The 24,370-nt window shown below is 32.9% G+C and overlaps 2 protein-coding genes and 1 long non-coding RNA gene across 4 annotated transcripts; all 3 read left to right on the forward strand.

The window, feature by feature from the left end:
• The first annotated feature begins 289 nt into the window (after window positions 1-289).
• Window positions 290-7,829, forward strand: LOC127904695 (uncharacterized). Its single transcript, XR_008058003.1, has 2 exons — window positions 290-832; window positions 7,750-7,829. It is a non-coding gene; the product is annotated as an uncharacterized LOC127904695 (long non-coding RNA).
• LOC18111069 (uncharacterized) lies at window positions 6,617-19,010 on the forward strand. Of its 2 annotated transcripts, none has more exons than XM_006389358.3 (2): window positions 6,617-6,636; window positions 6,715-7,829. In XM_006389358.3, the coding sequence occupies exon 2, from the start codon at window positions 6,875-6,877 to the stop codon at window positions 7,544-7,546; it is 672 nt and encodes a 223-aa protein (XP_006389420.1). In that variant the 5' UTR covers window positions 6,617-6,636; window positions 6,715-6,874; the 3' UTR covers window positions 7,547-7,829. The 2 variants fall into 2 exon arrangements, 1 of the variants encoding a protein (XP_006389420.1); XR_008058002.1 differs by lacking the exon at window positions 6,617-6,636 and adding an exon at window positions 18,965-19,010 and having other exon boundaries at window positions 6,676-7,609.
• LOC127904694 (uncharacterized) lies at window positions 15,753-18,970 on the forward strand. Its single transcript, XM_052448903.1, has 2 exons — window positions 15,753-16,575; window positions 17,056-18,970. The coding sequence occupies exons 1-2, from the start codon at window positions 15,942-15,944 to the stop codon at window positions 18,297-18,299; spliced, it is 1,878 nt and encodes a 625-aa protein (XP_052304863.1). The 5' UTR covers window positions 15,753-15,941; the 3' UTR covers window positions 18,300-18,970.
• Window positions 19,011-24,370: the final 5,360 nt, after the last annotated feature.

A 24,370-nucleotide genomic window follows, 5' to 3' on the forward strand; every position in this document is an offset into this window, starting at 1 on the left:
GACGTCCAGTCCATCAAGGCTTATCCAATACCCACAGAAGGCAGTTCAGATGCAGAAACTGACCTTATAGGAGCAACAATGAGTTGTCATCACAATTGTTCAATACATGCTGACGTCCAGTCCACCAAGACAGAAAGTGACCTTATAGGGACAAATATGAGTTGTCACAATTCTTCAACATATGTTGACGTTCAATCCATCAAGGCTTATCCAGTGCCCACAGTAGGCAGTTCACACACAAAAAATGGCCTTAAAAGGGCACAAAAGAGTTGGCACACTTCTTTCCGCAATCCTTCCATATTTGCTCGCGTCCAGTCCATCACAGCTTATTTAGCGCCCATAGTAGGCAGTTCACATACTAAAAAGGGCCTTACAGGGGCAAAAATGAGTTGTCACACTCCTCTCCGCCATTCTTCAATATTTGCTGGCGTCCAGTCCATCAAGGCTCCGTCCTAGTTTAAAAGCCATGTCATTAAGGAAGCAATGAAAATGAAGCTTTTTTTTTTATAAAGGAACTGTGCGATCTAACGCGAGAAGGCGTTGAAAAATATACGAATACTGGTGAGGATATACAGTGATTTTGAGATTTTTGCTTAGTATGGAGGATGATGGTGGGAAAACTTGGGAGTAGCTAATATATAAGTCTCTAGGGTTCTTATAGTTGCGAAAAAAATAAATGATGGAGATGTATTCAAGAGTGAAATTTTAAGAGAAAGAAAGGATCAGTGGTTCTGGTTAAGAGGTTTACTGGTGCGGGTTTATGCAAGAGTTTATAGAAGATCATAATATGTGATGTACTGTGGGTTCTATTAATTAAATGTAATAATTTCAGGTTAAAATCTTAAATTTTCAGATATTGTTTGGATGTTAAGGCATGTTTACTTTTTGAATTTTCTTAATGTTAACGTATTCTATATATTATTTGAGCATATATTAGGAATATTTTAGCATGTTACTAATTATGTTTTCTTTAAATATTAATTATTTCCATGATTTCTATATATCATAAATCGAATATACTTAAATCTTTCTAGAGACTAAATAAAAATCATCTTGGAACTGTCATTTTTTTATTTTAATTTAGCATGCATTGTTGCAATGTGTGTGTGTTATTCCCAGTGTAAGACTTTCGATTTTACCAAGTAATGGACAATTTAATTTGTTCCCTTGTATTTTGGCATGCAGGCCTCAAATCTATCAAAAGCCTTGCTATACGCACCAAGAGAGTCATCAATTCTAAGGAGCTGTTTGTTTTTTAAAATTACTTTACAAATTTTTCTATTTATTTGTTATTAAAAAATAATTAATATATTTTTAAGTCGAAAAAAATTCCAGAAAAAACATTTTTAATTACTATATATTTTATATTTTAAGCAGATGCAAGCTATCATGTGTGTGGTATTCACGGTTAAGTCCAATATCAAGAGCTAGCTGAACCCCCTAAATTACAGCATAAGCTTCTTTGCAAGTCCACTCGCATAATTTTGACTGGGTGGTTTAAAAGCAGTAAGCGGAATTGTACTCGAGTATTCCTCTTAATTAATTATTAATAAAAAATAACTAATTAGAGGTATAGGGGTTTTATTGTGCAAGAAAGCATCAATATATTTCACTGTCACGGTGAAATAATTTTTCATTTCGGCAACAGAGCTTCTTTTAGGGCGATTTAATCCTTTGTGGCTAAATTGAAGGCCAATAACTTTCTATTTGTTAATAAAGAACAAGATTCAAAGTTAGGGAATCAAACTGAAAAAAAATAGAGAAACTAGATGGCTTTCTCAAAATTAGCACAAAAAAAAAAAAACTCTGATCCTCTTACTGTACCGTCAATATATTTATAGTTACTGGAGTTATTTTAAAATTTAAGATTAATCTAAAAGTTTATTTTAATTATTTTTTAGTTTTTAATTTGAGAGAGAAAAGGAGTAATTGGATTCTAGTGGTAAAGAAAAAAATTATTATCAACACTGATTCTAACCATCAAAACGATTAATGTTAGTGTCAACGGGTTTTATTAGATGTGATGATTTTTATTAGTATGTTTTCCTTTCTTGAATTTATATAAAAAAATAGATTTGATATAAAGAAGTTGTTTGATTTCACATTGATTTTTTTGTTTTTTTGGACCATGTTTTGAGTTGTTTAAGGACATAAACAGGTTTAATTAAATTTTTTAGTTGTTTTGAGTAAAAAATAATTAAAAGTAGATTTCAAGTGTAAAACACCTATGACCGATTTAATTTTCAGTAATCCTTTAATCGCTGAAATCTGGGTTGTAAACAATGCGTAAGCTGCAGTTTTAAAAACAAAGTATTTTGGATGAACAGCAGAACCATGTCCCATTCATACGGACGTCCATAATTTTATTTTTAAATTTTTTAATTATCATCCACTGAATCACTTCTTTCTATCTTTCTATATTATGTATAACTGCATGCTCTCATACCATTTGCGCTACCTTTTTAGAGCAAAAGGTATCGAGTCCACCCTACGCGCATTATCGATTTCTTTTTTTATTGATAAATTTGTGTGTTCGTATACATCTTCACGTGAATTTCTGGGAACTTTCTGTTTTGCTTGTTGACGATAAATTATTTGCTGAATTATATGCCTTCACGACATCCAGAACACCAGAGAGATACTATCGACCCTCCTATTTCACGTCCTATATATGGCTCTTTGATCTATAGCTTCTTAAGGCCACCACCATCAAAGCAGCAACGAATAATTATCACCGCCGCCCTTCATCCACATCTAATTTACCTCCAGTCCTCCCGCAAATCAGTATCTTTTCAAAAATCGTACTGAGTCTGCATGCAGTTTCCAATTCAACACTGAGCAATTATGACGACGCTTCTTTTTTGTCCGATACCTCTTCAATCCAATCCGTAATAGGGAGCCTTATCAGAGAAAAGATGAGCGATATGAGCTATAAGCTCTCCTCTCCATCCACATCCAATAGTGGTTATACAGAAAGAGAACTCGTAGGGGCAAAAATGAGTAGCTTGGCTAACGCCCACGATTTGAGCAATATGAGCTATAAGCTCTCCTCTCCATCCACATCCAATGGTCGTTATACAGAAAGAGACCTCGTAGGGGCAGAGATGAGTTGCTTAGCTAACGCCCACGATTTGAGCGATTTGAGCTCTAAGCTCTCCTTTCCATCTACATCCAATGGTCGTTATACAGAAAGAGGCCTCGTAGGGGCAGAGATGAGTTGCTTAGCTAACGCCCACGATTTGATCAATTTGAGCTCTAAGCTCTCCTTTCTATCCACATCCAATGGTCGTTATACAGAAAGAGACCTAGTGGGGGCAAAAATGAGTTCTCGTAATCCTCTTCATAAATATTCAACATCTGCAAGCCATTCTGTCCATCGCAGCTTAGCTAGTGCATGCCCACAATCCATCCGCATGTAAAAGCAACGTCAATAAGGAAGCAATGAGAAACCCAGCTGATTCTTCGCCTTTCTTCCTACGGAAGGTCCAGTCATTCAGAACGATGTTAAAGAAATGACTATAAAGTAAATATTATTGATTATTTGAATTTAAATGTGTTAAGGAAATAATAATGAAGGCAACATTTTATTATTACTTTTTAATCAAAGAAGATAATTTTATTATGTTTATTTTTAGGTGTGATTATATGAATACAAGTTAAATATAATTAATTTTATCAAATTATCAATAACAATGTTTTTTTTTTATTTTAATGCTAATAGTTACCTTAAGTCATCTTCTTTAAGAAATCATAGTAAATGATAGTGCATCATTAAAAAAAAAAAACCTAGTCGTTCTAGTCAAGCCAAAATGGCCTCACGTACCCTCACTAAGCCAAAACATGTTGTCGATCATGTTTTAAGGGCTAGGCATGCACCTCAGGTTATTTTCTAGTCTTGAGATGTTAGAACACTTCGCGCACTATTCATTATTACACATCAAATTTTATATGTAGAGAAGAAACCATTCTTCACGATCAACCCTATGATCCAGAAACTGACTCTGAAGGGCGGCTGATAGTTCGTGAACTAAATCATATTTAGACAATTCTCACTCGGTATAAATTATATTTATACAAACTTGATGTGTAGGTTTCCCCTTGTTTTTCAATATTGTATGCATTGGTTTTGTTAGAGAAACTTAATTCAAATCTTTTATGTTTTGAGCCTAATAATATTTACTTTCTATATTTTGAAAAAATTACACTTTAATATCAGTTTTAAATCACCATAAAAATATGAAAATGCTCATGTATATCAATAATCCAGGTCCTTCTTTTCCCTCTTTAACTAAAATATATTTCATTAAATCTCTCAAAATAGTACTAATTAACATAGCACCATTAGCTTCTGTGTTACTGTTATTTATGCTAGAGAGAAGGCAGCGGGTCGTGTTGTTGATTTTGTGCAATGATGATGCTGGTGTGGTTGGGGTTTGCAGGTCTGTGTTGTATTGGTTTGAGGTGTAGGCTATTTTAATGGTGTGATGCTCTCTCTTTAACCAAAATCCCTCTTCGCCTCTCTCTCTCAAAACTGTACTAATTAACATAGCTCTACCATTTCTCAAGCTGCTACTATTTTTTGGCGAGGGAGATTACAGTGGGTTATGTTGTTTTTGTGAAGTGATGGTGATGGTGATGGTGCTGGTTTGGTTAGGGTTTTTGTTTTGTTAGTTTTAGGTGGAGGTTAGTTCGATGCTATGATGCTGGAAAAGAGGGTGATGGTGATGGAGAGGTTGGTGATGGTAAGTTATGTAGAGGCGCGAAAAGAAAGGTCAACAGGAGATAAAGGGATGCGTGGGTAAGGGTTTGGTTTATAGGTGTTATCGGGTTTATGGAAGAGGAGATGGTTAAGTGGTGTCGATTCAATGGAGGTCAGTGCTAGCGTGGCTATAGAGAGGCTGCTGGATTTGAATTGAGGATTTGTTGGTGAAAGAGAAGGCTGCAATTTTAGAGAGAGAGAGTGACAAGAGAGAAATTTACGTACTATTGTTGTCTTCTCTCTCTCATCTCCATTTTCAAGATTGTATGAATTAAAAGCCTGGGAGGATCAAATTGTGAAGCGAGCCAAACATCTGGGGGTCTTTTGACATTCTCAGTTCCAAAGCGTTGTCATTTTGAGCGCGATGTATACAGACCCCCTTCTTCTTCGTCATCCTCTTCCGTTGAGACAAAAAAAAAAAAAAAAACCTAGCTGCCTACAAACTACTTGTCTTCTCTTCCAGTCCATCAAACCCTGTCGTTTCCCTGGTACTGCCTCGTCTAGCTATCATCTTATCTTCACCTCTCCAATTGAGAAACATTTGACAATTTGGCTTAATGTTGACCAAGATTGTATGAATTAAAAGCCTGGGAGGATCAAAGTGTGAAGCGAGCCAAACATCAGGGGGTCTTTTGACATTCTCAGTTCCTAAACGTTGTCATTTTGAGTGCGATGTATACAAACCCCCTTCTTCTAATTCGTCATCCTCCTCCGCTGAGACAAAAAAACCTAGCTGCCTGCAAACTTGTTGTCTTCTCTTCCAGTCCATCAAACGCTGTCGTTTCCCTGGTACTGCCTCGTCTAGCTATCATCTTATCTTCACCTCTACAATAGTGATCGGGATTAGAGTAGATTAATCTCAGGGTTGTTTGTGAGCTACCAAGGATCAGTCCTGGGCTATATATCATTTTATTTATTCTGTCAGCACGTGAATCTCTCTACAAATGAATCCTCCATCAATTTCTTTTTCTTTCTTCCCTTGTTTAATTGTTGTTTCATCAAACGTATGTTTGTGGGGGATATTTGTACCGTAAAAGATGAAAATGGTTTGATTGTAATCAGCTATTTAATTACGCTAATTATTTTTTTATGTTTGGATGTTTAATCAATCCAAGAATTCTGAAGACATGCATGTATTTTTTTTCCTTTTCTATATGTTTTTATTTTTTTATTATAATTCTATCCTCTAATTTGATAATTAAGCAAAGAGTAGGATGGAGATATTTTTCTATGTTATTTTTTTTTAATTTCATTCTTATATTTTTTTATTAGTCATCTCGGTTTTTTTAAGATCGGTTAAGTTGATTGGATTATATCGAAGCAACTTTTATACAACTTAATTTCAAATACGGGTTAGGCAAAAATTGGGTTATAAAGAGTTTTTATATCAATTTCATTACTTTTTTACATTATTATCTCTAGATTTTATTTTTACTAGTTGGTCACGGTGTTTTTGAATCAACTAAATTGATTAGTTCATGTCAGGGCAAGTCTTACACATTTTAAATCTAAACCTGGACTTGAAAAGAAGTGGAATCATAAATTTTCAAGATTAGCCTGCTATACAGATTTAATAAAAACATCAAATATCAATGACTCTTATATTTTTTTATTATATTCAAGAAATTTTGATTTGACTTTGTAGGATCAATAAACTATTTTCTCCAAAAAAGTTTGAGGGAGCTCACCAATAGCAGGTTAATCTGTACCATTTACACGTTTCCAACTTATACAGTAACTTAAAAAAAATGTTCATCTGTTGCGTGTCTTAATAAATATATTTGTGTAATTGCATTTTCTCAACCCAATTGCACTTTTTTTAAAGGAAAACACGGTATCATGTCATGAGGTTTGACAAAAGAACTATAATGGTTCAGGTACGCGTTTTACAGATTTAATTTTATTTTATGTCAATTTCTTTGTGATAAATTTTACATCTACAAATGAATTTCCAGGAATCCTCTCTTTATTGCGTGCCTTGATGATATCCAGAATTAATACATGAGAGATACCATTGCCCGGCCTAGCTCCTCTTGAATTCGCATCCTATATATATATATGGCTGTTTGATCTATAGCTTCTTAAGACCAACACCATCAAAGCAGCAATTCAAAAATGAGCAATTCAAGCATATCCAGAGGAGGGAGCCTTATGGGGGCGGCAACGATGAGCAATAACGTCTGCCTTCCACCAAGATCCATTGGTGGTTATACAGGTGACCTGATAGGGGCAAGAGCGAGTTGCGGTGTTCCAGTCCCACGTAGCTTTGTTAATGGTTACAACTACCCATGGATCCATGGGTGCTCTTCTTTCGGTCCTTCCTTCAGGTCAAATATCCCTCCACAACAATCCATGCAAGGGAACTACACGGGGGCAAATACGAGTCTTAACCCAGAAAGTGGCCTTTTAGGAGCAGAATTGAGTTATCAGACTCCTTACAATAATTCAATGTATGCTGCCTTCCATTACTCCAGCAATGCTTATCCACTTTCTGGATACCCAGAAAATGATCTTATAGGAGCACAAATAAGCAATCATACTGCTCACCCCAATTATCCAACATATGTTGGCGTCCAGCCCATCAATACTCATCCAGTTCCAACAGTTGGGTGGGCTTCCAGGATCAGAAATGAGTTTTCAGAACGTGACCTTTTAGGAGCACAAATAAGCAATCATACTGCTCGCCCCAATTATCCAACATATGTTGGCGTCCAGCCCATCAATGCTCATCCAGTTTCTACAGTAGGGTGGGCTTCCAGGGTCAGAAATCAACTTGGGAGTAGCTAATATATAAGTCTCTAGGGTTCTTATAGTTGCGAAAAAAAATAAATGATGGAGATGTATTCAAGAGTGAAATTTTAAGAGAAAGAAAGGATCAGTGGTTCTGGTTAAGAGGTTTACTGGTGCGGGTTTATGCAAGAGTTTATGGAAGATCATAATATGTGGTGTACTGTGGGTTCTATTTATTATATTAAATGTAATAATTTCAGGTCAAAATCTTAAATTTTCAGATATTGTTTGGATGTTAAGGCATGTTTATTTTTTGAATTTTCTTAATGTTAACGTATTCGATATATTATTTGAGTATATATTAGGAATATTTTAGCATGTTATTAATTATGTTTTCTTTAAATATTAATTATTTCCATGATTTCTATCATAAATCGAATATACTTAAATCTTTTTAGAGACTAAATAATAATCATCTTGGAAGTTGGAACTATCATTTTTCATTATTTTTTATATATATATTGAAATAACTCCATTCATGATAACCAATAGAACTTATATAATTTTTTTTTTTTTTTGATTTACGTGGGGTGTCCGGGCCAGCTTACGCGCACCACGACTATTCCTCACGGCCCACTGGACATCCTGCAAGCCCAGGAGCAGGTAAGGCACCGCGGGGGTGACAGGCGTGCACATAGAGGGTCGAACCCGGGACGGGGGCGGAACAAGTCACACGATTGACCACAGCAGCTAGGCCCTCAAGTGCAGAACTTATATAATTTTGTTCCCTTGTATTTTGGCATGGAGGCCTCAAATCTATCGAAAGCCTTGCTATAGGCACCAAGAGAGTCGTCAATTATAGGACTGTTTGTTTTATGCAAATAATTTTTTAGAAAACACTTTCTAAATTTTATTATGTTTTTTAGCTATTAGTATTTTTATTTTATTTTGAACGAAATTTTTTTTTTTAATTATAAAAAAATTTAAAAATATCATATTATTTATTAATTATATCAAATATAATTTTTCATTCAAAGCTTCTTTGCAAGTCCACTCGCATAATTTTGACTGAGTGGTTTAAAAGCAGGAAGCGGAATTGTACTCGACTATTCCTCTTAATTAATAAATAAATAAAAACAACTAAGAGGTATAGGGGGTTTATTGTGCAAGAAAGCATTGCAGCCCCCTTACATTTCACTGTCACAGTGAAATAATTTTTCATTTTGGTAATAGAACTTTTTTTTAGGGCGATTTAATCCTTTGTGGCTAAATTGAAGGCCAATAACTTCCTATTTGTTAATAAAGGACAAGATTCAAAGTTAGGGAATCAAAGTGAAAAAAAAAAGAGAAACTAGATGGCTTTCTCAAAATTAACGCGAAAAGTTAACTTTGATTCTCTTACTTTCTCATTAATATATTTTTGGTTACTATAGTTTTTTAAAATTCAATCTTAGTCTAAAAGTTCATTTTCATTATCTTCCAGTCTTTTATTTGAGAGAGGAGAGAGAATCGTTGGATTCTTCTGGTAGAGAAATAAAATCTATATTGATACTGATTCTATAACGATGAAACAATATAACTGTTCATCAAACAATATGACTATTGATGAAACAATATGATTATTGATGAAACATTATGGTTGTTCATCAAACAATATGATTGTTGATGAAATAATATGATTGTTCATCAAATAGTATGATTATTCATATTAAGTTCCAAGTTCCAAATGATATTATAAATATCCATATAATAACATTAGGAAGCCAAATAAAAGAGTTTGTCTATCATGGCTTAATTTACTACACAATAAAAACCCACACTTAGAAACATTAGGAGGGAGTGTTTCTTTCCAATGTGTGATAAACATCTTTCCTTTATTCATTTACAAACTACACCAACACAGACCACATACAGAAAGTAATCTTATAGGGGCAGAAATAAATTGTCATACTCCTCTCTTAAATGCTTTACTATATGGTGGCGTTCAGTCCATCAAGACTTATCCAATGTCCACATTAAACAGATCACATAGAAAAAATAACCTGATAGGGGCAAAATTGAGTGTCCGTGTTCCTCGACATGGTGATTCAACATATATTAGTCATCCATTCCGACGTAGCTTAGATAATACCCGCAACCCATCCATATCCAATGGTGGTCGACGTTATACAAAAGATGACCTTGTAGGGGCACAAATAAGTTTCTTGGCTAACGCCGGCAATTATCCCATTCCATCCACATCCAATGGTGGTCGACGTTATACAAAAGATGACCTTGTAGGGGCACAAATAAGTTTCTTGGCTAACGTCGGCAATTATCCCATTCCATCCACATCCAATGGTGATTATACAGAAGGAGGTGACCTTGTAGGGGCACGAATGACTCGTCGTAATAATTAATCAACATCTACAAGTCATCCTGCCCATCGCAGCTTAGCTAGTGCGGGTTTATGCAAGAGTTTATGGAAGAATAATATGTGGTGTGTGGGTTCTATTAATTAAATGTAATAATTTCAGGTCAAAATTTTAATTTTCAGATATTGCTTGGATGTTAAGGCATGTTTCATTTTTTAATTTTGTTAATGTTAACATATTCGATATATTATTTGAGTATTAGGATTTTAGCATCTTATTACCTATGTTTTCTTTAAATATTAATTATTTCCATGATTTCTATCATAAATAGAATATACTTAAATCTTTTTAGAGACTAAATAATAATCATCTTGGAACTGTCATTTTATATATATATTAAAATAACTCCATTCATGAGAACCAATAAAACTTATATAATGCATGCATTGTTGCCATATATTGGGGGCATAAAATGGGATTATCTCCAGTGTAAGATTTTCGATTGTACCAAGTAATGGACAATTTTGTTCCCTTGTATGTTGGCATGCAGGCCTCAAATATAAACTAGAAAAGTGATTTTTTAAAAAAAAAATTAATTTTTTTTTTATATTTATTTGTTATTAGAAAAGTTAGTCAATAAAAACACATTTTACAGTCAAAAAAACATTTAGCTTGGTTTTTAGAAAAGTGTTTTTCTTTTATTTTAGACCGAAGATACTTTTCAAAAATTATAAAAAATTTAAAATTTATATATTATTTATTAATTATATTAAATTTAACCCTTAAATTTTTAATTACTACATATTATTATATAAGTAGATGCAAACTATCATCTGTGATATTCACGGTTAACCGTTCAATATCAAGAACAAGCTGACGCCCCTAAATTACAGCCTAAGCTTCTTTGCAAGTCCACTCACATAATTTTGATTGAGTGTTTTAAAAGCAGTAAGCGGAATTGTACTCGACTATTCCTCTTAATTAATATTTATAAAAAAAACAACTAAGAGGTATAGGGGTTTTATTGTGCAAGAAAGCATTGCAGCCCCTCGATCTTACATTTCACTGTCACGGTGAAATGTTTTTTCATTTTGGTAACATAACTTATTTTAGGGTGATTTAATCCTTTGTGGCTACATTGAAAGCCAATAACTTCCAATTTGTTAATAAAAGACAAGATTTAAAGTTAGGGAATCAAAGCGGAAAAAAATAGAGAAACTAGATGGCTATCTCAAAATTAGAGTGAAAAGTTAACTTTGATCCTCTTATTTTCCCATTAATATATTGTTGGTTACTATAATTTTTAAAATTCAATCTTGGTTTAAAAATTTATTTTCATTATTTTCCAGTCCCTAGTTTGAGAGAGGTGAAAGAATCGTTGGATTCCTGTGGTAAAGAAAGAAAATATTTTTAAAAAAAACTATCAATTTGATGTGTTTTTAAAGTCAAACACACTTTTAAACAGATTCTCCATGCATAAGGTTGGTCACGCTACCAAACAAACATTAGGCCCTGTTTGTTTCATGAAAAATGGTTTTTTAGAAACCACTTTTCAAATTTTCCCTTATTTATTTATCATTAAAAAAGTTGATCAATAAAAAAAAACTTTTGAGTAAAAGAAAAATTTGGCTTTTTTTTTAAGAAAGTGTTTTCTTTTTATTTTCAGCAAAATTCACTTTTCAAAAGTTGTAAAAAAATAAAAGATATCTTATTATTGGTTAATTATATCAAATTTATTCATCGATCTTTTGATTGATATATTTTTTGTTCTGAATCATTTTTTATATTTTTGAATTTTGTCCATTAGAATTTGATTTTTATATCAACTTTAATCCTCATTCTTTTGATTGTTAGTTTTTTCTCTTATTATGTTTTTAATTAGAATTTTTTATATGTAAGATTTGGTCTATTCTTTCAATAACTATCTATTTTATTTGAAATTATTTATTAAATTAAATTTTTTTTTAATTTCATCATCTTTTAATTTTTTTATCTGCTAATTTTAATTTTTTTTATTGTTATTTGTGATTACTATTTAAGTTTTTTTGTTATAGGGATTTTGTTATTTATTTATTTAAAATAATTTATGTATGAAATCTTTATACGTGCACTTTGATTTTGTAGCCAAGAAAATATTGGGATGCGTTTGTGTTGAAATTAACTGATGCTTTTTTGCTTAATTTTGATTATAAAGTTCCCATTGCTTGTTGTCACTTAATCAATGATATTTTGCTCGTCCAAATCTATTAGTGTATTATTTTAAATCCATACAATTCAAGATTAATTAATTGAGATGGTCGAAGTGATTTGGTACGTGGTGATGAGGAAGATGAAGATGTTTTTAATTTGATTTGATTAGTTTTGTTATCATATATATTTTTTTAAAAGGATATCCATATCATTTATTTAATAAAAATAAAACGCATTAGAAGACATACAAAAACAAATCTGGACAATTTAAACTATGAATAAAAAAAGGTATTATTCTAACTAAAACTCATTTTATCTATCTGATTATCGAGCTAATTTCTCTTTCTTTTTAAGAAAATCTTTCACGACAGTGTTTATTTCTTGGATAAAATTCCATCATCATTCCAAAAACAACTCTTAAAAAAAAAGAACAACATTTTGATAATTTAGGCATTATTGTATTAAAACAATAAGAATAATACAATGCTAGCGCATTGACATGGGAAACTTTTGGTAGTCTCATTAAACCCTTCCAAGTGGATTGACTTGAAGGTCTTCAAATTTTATTTTTTATTTGACTCGAGTTTTAAATAAAATCATCCAGGATTTAACTAGATATAACCTGATTAACTTGACAAGTCCACAAACATGAAAAATAATCAGTTAAAAATTAGTTTTACTTGAAATAAAATTCAAGACGCTATTTTTTTTTTTTATATTGAGATAATAACATCTCGAAACCACTAAAAATATTTTGAATTAACTTGTCAACCCACAACTTGAGTCATAGACCCAACTAGATTTAATGATTTTTTAAAAACTAATTTTTATTTAATTATATAATAGTAAAAATTATCGCTAACATCAAAACATCCAAAAAAAAATTTAAAACAATGATTATGGGCTGTATACTTTCTAATTATTTTTAAAAAAATTGTTTCTATAACCTTATTTGAAAAAATAATAAAAATTGAACGGCATTAAGTAAAATAATATTTAATTACATTTATAATTAGTTTAAGAATTTAATAAAATAATATACCTAATAAATTTTTCATTTTGAGATGCATTTTGGGGGTAGTAATTGAAAAGAATTGGCTATAATTGACGGAATTAAAAGGACTACCGAGAACCGAAATGCTAAATTGACATGGCCTGGCAGGTATTATTATTATTAATAATTCAATCAAGAGCCTAATTGAAGAAGATTTGTGATTTGACAGCCAATTCTAACCAAATTTGAAGAATTTAATAATCCAATGACCCAAAGTGTGAAGCGAGCCAAACATCTGGGGGTCTTTTGACATTCTCAGTTCCAAAACGTTGTCATTTTGAGTGCGATGTATACAAACCCCCTTTTAATTTCTTCGTCATCCTCTTCCGTTGAGACCAAAAAAAAAAAAAACCATTTTATTTATTCTGTCAGCACGTGAATCTCTACACAAATGATTCATCCATCAAATTTTTTCTTTCTTTCTTCCCTTTTTTTATTGTTGTTTCATCAAACGTATTTTTGTGGGGGAACTTTGTAACTTCACAAATCTAATTTGAGATATTTGTACCGTAAAAAATGAATATATATGGTTTGATTCTGATCAGCTATTTAATTACGCTAATTATTTTGTTATGTTTGGATGTTTGCAGACAATAATCAATTGAAGAATTCTGAAGACATGCATACATGTATTTTTTTTTCCTTTTCCATATATTCTTTTTTTATTATTATTATAATTCTGTCCTCTAGTTTGGTAATGGACACCAAGCGACGTCCGGATGATGTGGATCAACTTTAAAAGAAAGAAACTCCCTTAATAATCCGGCATTTCGTCAAGAGAAGAAAAAAAAAACTGAAGTTATTTATTTATTTTATTTTATTGTTAATTTTGTCTTTTAATTTTTTTTATTTGTGGTCCTAATTATTTTTTGATTTGTCAAATTAATTGAATCATATTAAAACAATTTGATTTCATATTAAATATATTCAAGATATTTTTTATGTTTTTTTCTTAATTTCATCCTCATATTTTTTTTTATTGATCATTTAGGTTTTTTCAAATTCATTATACTTCAACTATTTTATATATAAAGTATAAAATATGATTATTGAATTCAAGTGTGTTGGGTATTATATTTAGTGAAGCTCATGTTGTTGTCTTAGGTTGAGTTGATTTTTTAACTCAAATATATTAAATTTGTCAAACTATCATATCTATGTTATTTTGAATTTAACTAATTATTGAATCTATGTTATTTTTTAAAAATAATATCTTAAAAATAAAATTTAAAAAAAAAACGACTGGAAAAAAAAAAGAGATAATAAAAGCAACTAAAGAATTTAAATCAATGTTCCAAAAATCAATAGCAATACTACGGTTTGCCATGCTATGTAATGAACTTGGGCCCACTGGAATGGAAATTGGGGCGATGTTATCGGGGAAGGATATATATATATATATAATTTTTCCTTCCGTTGATGTTGAAATAAGCAAGCTTAGAAATGGATTCTATCAAATATAATAATATCAAGTCAAAACAATTTTAGTGTGTTATAGATGTTAAGGTAGGTTTAGTTTTAATTTTAGGTTTCTTTTTAATTTTAACATTTTTGGAAATTAGATTATTACCATATTATTATCTATTTTTTAAAAATATTTACACCTATAATATCTATCATGGGTCTAACATACTTAAAACTCTTCAGCAAAAGAAATTCAATAAAATTTACATCATAGTTGTTGGATATGAATTCAGCTTGTTGAATGAATATGTTAGGGTGTGAAGGTGTAGTATAATCAACTAATTTTCACCGCCAATCATCGTAGCAATTGACCCAGAAATCAAGGTCACCCTTGAAAGTCTGGATTCTCCATCTTCTTTCCCACCTTCATATTTTATTATCATCGTCTTCTTCGTCATCAATCAAACTCAAACTAAAATAGCTTGTTTTGTTTGTTTCTTATGCTTCTTTAGATGTCGTTGTTTTGGTGGTTTCTTGTGCTTCTTTTCATGTTATTGTTTAGATTCTCCCGAAAGATCTCGAAAGTATTTATCTCGACGTTTCAAGTTTCACGTTAGAAAAATTGGGATGCGTTTGTGTATGTTGTACAATTTCTATAAAAAAAAATTATTATTAAATCATATTTTATTAGTTTTTTTAATTTATTTTTTTAAAAAAATAGATATAAAAAAATAGAAAATTAAACTTATTACTAACTAAAATTGATAAAATATTTTTATTTAGTTTTTTTCTAATTTTATCTATTTTTTTTCTTTAAAGTATGCACAAAAATTAACTAAGAGAATAGCATTGATTACTTACTGAATATTATAAAATCTTTAGGAAATAACAATAGAAAAAAAAAACTAAAATAGCTTCAAAATATATCTTCTCCGGAAAGGAAATCTTTACAGAGCAAATAACAAGAGGATATGATGGATCTCTAGCTATAATTAAAATATAAAAATTATTATGCCGCTAGAAAACAAAAATGGTAAAGAGCGATGGATCTATCTTTCAAAGGTATCAGGTAATAAGGTTTGACAAGACAACTATAATGCTTCACTGTACGCGTATTAGGATTTAATTTTATTTTATTTCAATGTCTGTTTCCGAGAAATTTTACATCTGCACATGAATTTCCAGGAACTCTCTGTTTTACATCTTCGCCGCATTATATGCCTTGACGACGACATCCAGAACACCAGAGAGATACCATCGACCCCTCCTCTTGAATTCACATCCTATATATGGCTGTTTGATCTACAGCTTCTTAAGACCACCACCATCAAAGCAGCAACGAATAATTATCGTCGCCCTTCATCCACATCTTATTGACCAGCTTCAATCCTCCCGCAAATCATTTTCTTTAAAAAATCTTTGTGAGTACTCTGCAGTTTCCCATTCAACAATGAGCTATAAGGTCTCCTTTCCATCCAGATCCAATGGTGGTTATACAGAAAGTGGCCTTGTTCCTCGACCTCATGGTTCAACATCTACTAGCCATCCAATCCGACGTAGCAGAGTTAATGCCCACAACCCATCCACATCTAAGAGCAATGTCATTAAGGAAGCAATGAATAACCCGAATCCTAGCCTTCATTACTTATCCAACGGACCTCAAGTCCAACCAATGAGAAATATGGGGATCACCAGGGCTAATAGTTACCTCAAGGTATCTTCCTTCGATCCTTCCTTATGGTCAAATATCCCTTCACTCCAATCCATGGAAGGGAACTTCACAGGGGCAGATGCGAGTCTTGAGGTTTACTTTAAATCCACATCTATAGTCAAAGGCAGTTCACATGGAGAAAGTGGCGCTGAAATGAGTTGTAATGCTACTTTTCAAAATTCTTTAATATCTACTGGCGTCCAGTCCAATAAAACTTATTCAGTGCCCACATTAGACAGTTCATATAGAGAAAGTGATCTTATAGGGGCAAAAATGAGTTGTGATACTCCTCTTCAAAATTCTTTACTATATACTAGCGTCCAGTCCATCAAGACTTATCCAGTGCCCATATTAAATAGTTCACATAGAGAAAGTGACCTTACAGGGGCAGAAATGAGTTGTGATACTCCTCTCCGAAATTATTTACTACATGCTGGCGTCCAGTCCATTAAGACCTATCCAGTGCCCATATTAGACAGTTCACATAGAGAAGGTGACCTTACAGGGGCAGAAATGAGTTGTGATACTCCTCTCCGAAATTATTTACTACATGCTGGCGTCCAGTCCATCAAGACCTATCCAGTGCCCATATTAGACAGTTCACATAGAGAAGGTGACCTTACAGGGGCAGAAATGAGTTGTGATACTCCTCTCCGAAATTATTTACTACATGCTGGCGTCCAGTCCATCAAGACCTATCCAGTGCCCATATTAGACAGTTCACATAGAGAAGGTGACCTTACAGGGGCAGAAATGAGTTGTGATACTCCTCTCCGAAATTATTTACTACATGCTGGCGTCCAGTCCATCAAGACCTATCCAGTGCCCATATTAGACAGTTCACATAGAGAAGGTGACCTTACAGGGGCAGAAATGAGTTGTGATACTCCTCTCCGAAATTATTTACTACATGCTGGCGTCCAGTCCATCAAGACCTATCCAGTGCCCATATTAGACAGTTCACATAGAGAAGGTGACCTTACAGGGGCAGAAATGAGTTGTGATACTCCTCTCCGAAATTATTTACTATATGCTGGCGTCCAGTCCATCAAGACTTATCCAGTGCCTATATTAGGCAGTTCACACAGAGAAAGTGACCTTATAGGGGCAGAAATGAGTTGTGATACTCCTTTCCGAAATTATTTACTATATGCTGACGTCCAGTCTATTAAGACTTATCCAGTGCCCATATTAGGCAGTTCACATAGAGAAAGTGATTTTATAGGGGCAAAAATGAGTTGTGATACTCCTCTCCGAAATTATTTACTACATGCTGGCGTCCAGTCCATCAAGACCTATCCAGTGCCCATATTAGACAGTTCACATAGAGAAGGTGACCTTACAGGGGCAGAAATGAGTTGTGATACTCCTCTCCGAAATTATTTACTACATGCTGGCGTCCAGTCCATCAAGACCTATCCAGTGCCCATATTAGACAGTTCACATAGAGAAGGTGACCTTACAGGGGCAGAAATGAGTTGTGATACTCCTCTCCGAAATTATTTACTACATGCTGGCGTCCAGTCCATCAAGACCTATCCAGTGCCCATATTAGACAGTTCACATAGAGAAGGTGACCTTACAGGGGCAGAAATGAGTTGTGATACTCCTCTCCGAAATTATTTACTACATGCTGGCGTCCAGTCCATCAAGACCTATCCAGTGCCCATATTAGACAGTTCACATAGAGAAGGTGACCTTACAGGGGCAGAAATGAGTTGTGATACTCCTCTCCGAAATTATTTACTACATGCTGGCGTCCAGTCCATCAAGACCTATCCAGTGCCCATATTAGACAGTTCACATAGAGAAGGTGACCTTACAGGGGCAGAAATGAGTTGTGATACTCCTCTCCGAAATTATTTACTATATGCTGGCGTCCAGTCCATCAAGACTTATCCAGTGCCTATATTAGGCAGTTCACACAGAGAAAGTGACCTTATAGGGGCAGAAATGAGTTGTGATACTCCTTTCCGAAATTATTTACTATATGCTGACGTCCAGTCTATTAAGACTTATCCAGTGCCCATATTAGGCAGTTCACATAGAGAAAGTGATTTTATAGGGGCAAAAATGAGTTGTGATACTCCTCTTTAAAATTCTTTACTATATGCTAGCATCCAGTCCATTAAGACTTATCCAGTGCCCATATTAGATAGTTCACATAAAGAAAGTGACCTTACAGGGGCAGAAATGAGTTGTGATACTCCTCTCTAAAATTATTTACTATATATGCTGACGTCCAGTCTATCAAGACTTATCCAGTGCCTATATTAGGCAATTTACATAGAGAAAGTGACCTTACAATGGCACAAATAAGTTGTGATATTCCTCTCTGATATTCTTTGCTATATATTGACGCCTAGTTCATCAAGACTTATTTAGTGCCCACAGTCGGCAGTTCACATACAAAAAATGGTCTTACATGGGCAAAAATGAGTTGTTACACTCCTCTCCGCAATTCTTCAATATTTGTTGGCATCCAGTCCATCAGGGTTTATCCGGTGCACATAGTCCGTCCTAGTTTAAAAGCCATGTCATTAAGGAAGCAATGAAAATGAAGCTTTTTCTCTTATAAAGGAATTGTGCTATCTAACGCGAGAAGGCGTTGAAAAATATATGAATACTGGTGAGGATAGGGATTTCGAGATTTTTGCTTAGTATGGAGGATGGTGGTGGGAAAAGTTGGGAGTAGCTAATATATAAGTCTCTAGGGTTCTTATTAGTTGCGAAAAAAATAAATGATGGAGATGTATTCAAAGGTGAAATTTTAAGAGAAAGAAAGGAGTGGTCCTGGTTAAGAGGTTTACTGGTGCGGGTTTATGCAAGAGTTTATGTACTGTGGGTTCTATTAATTATATTAAATGTAATAATTTCAGGTCAAAATCTTAATTTTCAGATATATATTGTTTTGGATTTTAAGGCATGTTTACTTTTTGAATTTTCTTAATTTTCTATATATTATTTGAGTACTGGGAATATTCTAGCATGTTATTAATTATGTTTTCTTTAAATATTAATTATTTCCATGATTTCTATCATAAATCGAATATACTTAAATCTTTTTAGAGACTAAATATATAATAATCATCTTGGAACTATAATTTTTCATTTTTTATATATATTAAAATAACTCCATTCATGAGAACCAATAAAACTTATATAATCCATACATTGTTGCAATATATGAGGGGGGGAAACATAAAACGGGATCGTCCCCAGTGTAAGGTTTTCGATTGTACCAAGAAACGGACAATTTTTTTTTTTTAAGTTTAACGTGGGTGTCCGGACCAGCTTGCGCGCACCTCGACTATAAAAGCCATATTTGTTGATGAAAAGCGAAATTTTTATTTTTGTTATTAGAAAAATTAATCGATAAAAAAATATTTAGTATAGTTTTTAGAAAAGTATTTTTTTTAATTTTAAATAAAAAACACTTCTCAAGAACTATAAAAAAAATTAAAAATATTATATTATTTACTGATTATATTAAATTTAATCCTTAAACTTTTAATTATTTTTTTTTTTTTTAAGTACATCCAAACTATCATCTGATATATTCACGGTTAAGTTCAATATCGCAATAGCTAGGTGAACCCCCTAATTTACAGCCTAAGCTTCTTTGCAAGTCCACTCACATAATTTTGATTGAGTGCTTTAAAAGCAGTAAGCGGAATTCTACTCGACTATTCCTCTTAATTAATAAAAAAATAAAAAAAAAAAAAAACAACTAATTAAGACGTATAGGGGTTGCAAGAAAGCATTGCAAGAATCTATGTCGATACTAATTCTGTGTAGAGAAATAAAATCTATGTCGATACTAATTCTGACTGCTAAAATGATTCATGTTATTGTTAACGAATTTTATTAAATGAAATGAATTTTATTAGTGTGTTTTCTCATCTTGAATTTGTATGAAAAAAATAGATTTTATATAAGAAGTTCTTGGATTCCACCTTGATTTTTTTTTTTTTTCTGGACCATGTTTTGAGTTGTTTAAGGGCATAAACGGTTGCACTGAGATTTTTGAGTTGTTTTTAGGTGTTTTTAAGTTAAAATGGTTAAAAAATAGATTTTGAGTGTAAAACACTTATGACTTGATTTTTTAGATCTATAATTTATTTTTAAAAAAATATTTTGAATGAACAACATGTCATATGCCTAGTTGAATTTTTAAAAAATTTAAGCTTAGGCACACCAACCTAGGCTAGATGGTCCATGCTTCTGATATTTTTTTTATAATGAGGTGATATATTAAGGTTTATATTGACATGTGTTCTTATTTTTGTTATTGATTGAATTAACCAAAATTGTTATAGCATAACAATTTGCTGATCATGATGGCTCAACTTTTTCCAATTTTAATCCAATAATAACTTGAAAGTCCATTTTCTACTTGTTTTATACTTATATTGAACCTTCACACATACTTCTTCCTATGTTTTTTTTACAATAAAGAATATCTTTAAGTCCATTTATATATACATCAATTAAAACTAAATTTCTTTCACAAGTATATCATTTATGATCTTCCAAAATCCAGGATATATAAATAATAGGTTATTTAGTGTTTGGATAGTAGTTAATTAATATGTTTAGATAATTGAATTTCTTCTCTTAAGATTATAACATGAGACTAATGGTAGAAATTTGAATACCTATAAAAACGATCTCAATTGAGAAGACTTACAAACCCTTTAATGATAAAGTTAATATCTTTTTGGAAAATGCAATAAATGAGTTAAAAGAACCTTAAATTTAAGGAATATGGATGTTTGTTCTTGAGTTTTAAGATGGTCAATACTCTGAAATCTATATAAGTTTATTTTAAGAGATGAAAAGTTCCAAACTCTTACCTGGATAAATGATAAAGTTAATATCTTTTTGGAAAATGCAATAAATGAGTTAAAAGAACCTTAAATTCAAGGAATATGGATGTTTGTTCTTGAGTTTTAAGATTGTCAATACTCTGAAATCTATATAAGTTTATCTTAAGAGATGAAAAGTTCTGAACTCTTACCTGGATAGTCCAAGGGGTATTTATACCCACTAAACCTTGTCATTTTCAGAGAAGGGAATGACTGAAAAGTCCTCTGCTTTCGGCGATATTAATGAGAAACAAATATCCCTTACATATCATTAATGAAATAATAAGTATGGTATGTTCCTTAAAAGACCCTTTATACACCTACGAGTATAGTGAAATTATTACATCGGATATGAATCACTCATATATTTGTTATAGATAGAGAGGTATGGCAGTTTACCATGCCTACAATACTTTTAATCTATGAGATGATCTTGGGTCTCACACGTAGTCATATAACCCGATAATCTTTGAATCCAAATGTTTTGGGTCTGTATATTTGTCAAATCCATGTTTGCCTTGAATTCGGCTAGTCGTCAAACCTAAGTATTTTGAATCTGGCATGTTCGCCAGACCTATATTTTCTTAGGTCAAAATATAGCATGATTCTTGACCTTGGTGTTGCGATATTGGGTAGCTCTGAGCCTATAAACCTCATTCTTAACTGCATATGTCAGACGTGATTCTTTTAGGAAGTCGAGATTGATCCTAACACTTTGTTCATTTTCCTCTGAGGTGTAGTGAACTACCTGGTTGCTTAAACATCCAATTCCAGGTGGGATAGTAGCTTTTGTCCCATATGTGAAAACAAATAGTGTTTCAGTAGATGTCTTTTGAATCGTTATATAGGCCTATAAAATCTCATTCAACAATTCTACCCATTCTGACTTAGCTCTTTTTACTCTCTTTTTTAAGTTTATTAAGCAAAACTCTGTTAGTCAGTTCAACTTGACCATTTATCTAAAGGTGTGACACAGAGAAGAAACGATAATCAATATAAAGCCTTAAACAATGCTCTCTCATCTTATGATTGTCAAACTACGTTACATTATCTATAATCAAGATTTTGGAGAGCCTAAAGTGGCATATGATATTCTTTCAAAAGAATTAAAGAACTTTGTTGGTAGTTATCTCTACTAGAGCTTATGCTTTGATGACCCACTTGGTAAGCTGGCATAAGCCATACACACACATGCTATGTTGCCCGTGCGATACAGCGGGCAGCGATCGAAACCTCTTCAATTAAAAGGCAATCGCTTATTGGAACTTGATAAAAAAATGTATAAGCAGAAAATTATCAAATGCCTTAAAGCATGGTAAAACAAAAGTAGTGAATTATGATTAGAGATGCAAAGAGGAAGCTTAAGCGTCAACATCCCAAAAGAAGGCCTAGGCACTTAAGTGCATACAAGTATACGGTTAATACATATAGAGGCAATGGGTACCAGTAAAAGAGTTTGTAGACCGTGACAAAAATAAAGAGGTGTGAAGCGGAACAACGCAGCAACTGGCGGCCTTCTAAAAACGAGGACTAAATCCATTGTAAGCTAGTTGTCCTGTGTCAAAAGAAAATTATAAGTGTTGAACATTAGTGGAATGGGGGTTGATATAATTCGAAAGGGGAAGAACATGTTGGCAAGCAAAAAAGAAAAGGAGTAATTAACCCCCCAAGAAAATAAAGGCCACACCATGTTGGCTTAAAACAATACAAGGGGTGTGATGAATAAAGATCATCAACAACATCAAAAAGGCAACAACCTATGCATGGAGTAATTTGATTTTCAGTATGATAGTGCAGCAACTTTATGTGAATAAGCAAGGCAAAAATATAAATGAGCCTCTGGAGCAGTGGTGACAAAAGTATAGAAATAAGCAAGAAGCGGCGCAAAAAGGTTGGAGAGTCATAGAGGAGAAATTATAGATTGAATCTGAGAGAAGAAATGCAGTATGAAACCAATAAAACAGCAGAATATTTTGGCGCAACACCTAATTAAAAGTAGGTGCAGCAGGGGTATGGCTTTCTTGAGAAAAACAACCAACTTGGAAACATCAATAAGGAATCTGTCAGGTAGGCTGGTGGGCAGATTCAATGTTAATGCCATCAAGAGGTGGCAGCTTCGACATGAAAAGGTAAAAGAGGGTAAAAGCAGTCGAAATGATGGTATATCACCATAATGCTTTAAAAATGGCAGTGGTGAAAGGGAAAGAAGGAGAAGCTGTTCAGTGGGCCTTAATCTAGGGATGTTAGGAACAGAGAGCTGAGGAGAAAAGGTGAGAAAGAGGCGCTACTGAAGGAAGTTACCTACGGAGGAGATGAAGTTATGAGTCGTTGCCTCTTAGTAAATGGTTATGTTGGAGTGTCATCTGGAGGCGAGGCATCCTGATTTGACTCAATTTCTTCTCCTACGTTGGTATTTGTTTGTGGGAGATGGTTGCACAATTGAAAAAAAAAGATATGGTCACCAAGTTTGCAAAGGTTAAAGGCTGTAGAGAAAAGGAAAATCAAACGCAGGGGAATTGGAACTCCTGATGCTGCAGCCAAGCATGAGAAGGTGCAGCTCATAAAAGTCACCCAAATGCTATCCCGCAAACTAATCAAAGCACATAGTCAATTCCATAACTAAAAACTGTGTGAAACCAAAACGAATAAATGGTTATAAAGCTCCCAAGCATATATCAAAAGCAAGAAACTTATTAGAAAAGGAGTATAGATTCGAGGCAGTGTACTTAAACTTGTAGGTGACTGGCAGGAAAAAATTATGTAAGCATTCAATAAGAGAGCAAAAATGGAGTCTATTAACCCAACTATAAGACGTGCCAAGCATATGTGTTTACAGCTTTAGAAACCTAGACCGACAAAAGAGCAAGCCTTGGTAAGCGGTGTGTTTAGGTTTAGAGTATGAATCAAAGGTAAATATAAGGGTAAATTGTGTTTTGGATTTTAGAATATGAATCAATTAATAAACACTTGAGATGTTCAAATATGTGTTTAGTTTTCAACAATTGGTATCTGAATATATAAATGGGAGCATTCATATTTTAAATAGAAATCTCATACTTTTCGTTCAAGATAAGACATATATGTATATTGTTTGGTTCTGATCAGCTATTTAATTACGCTAATTATATTTGTACTGTAAAAGATGAATATTGTTTGGTTATGATCAGCTATTTAATTACACTAATTATATATTTTTTTTTATGTTGGGATGTTTGCTAACAATAATCAATCGAATAATTCTGAAGACATGCATACATGTATTTTTATTTTTATTTTTATTTTCCTTTCTTCTAAAGAAAG

The sequence above is a fragment of the Populus trichocarpa genome, chromosome 18 (genome assembly GCF_000002775.5).
Source record: "Populus trichocarpa isolate Nisqually-1 chromosome 18, P.trichocarpa_v4.1, whole genome shotgun sequence".
In the NCBI taxonomy this organism is placed as follows: Eukaryota; Viridiplantae; Streptophyta; class Magnoliopsida; order Malpighiales; family Salicaceae; genus Populus; species Populus trichocarpa.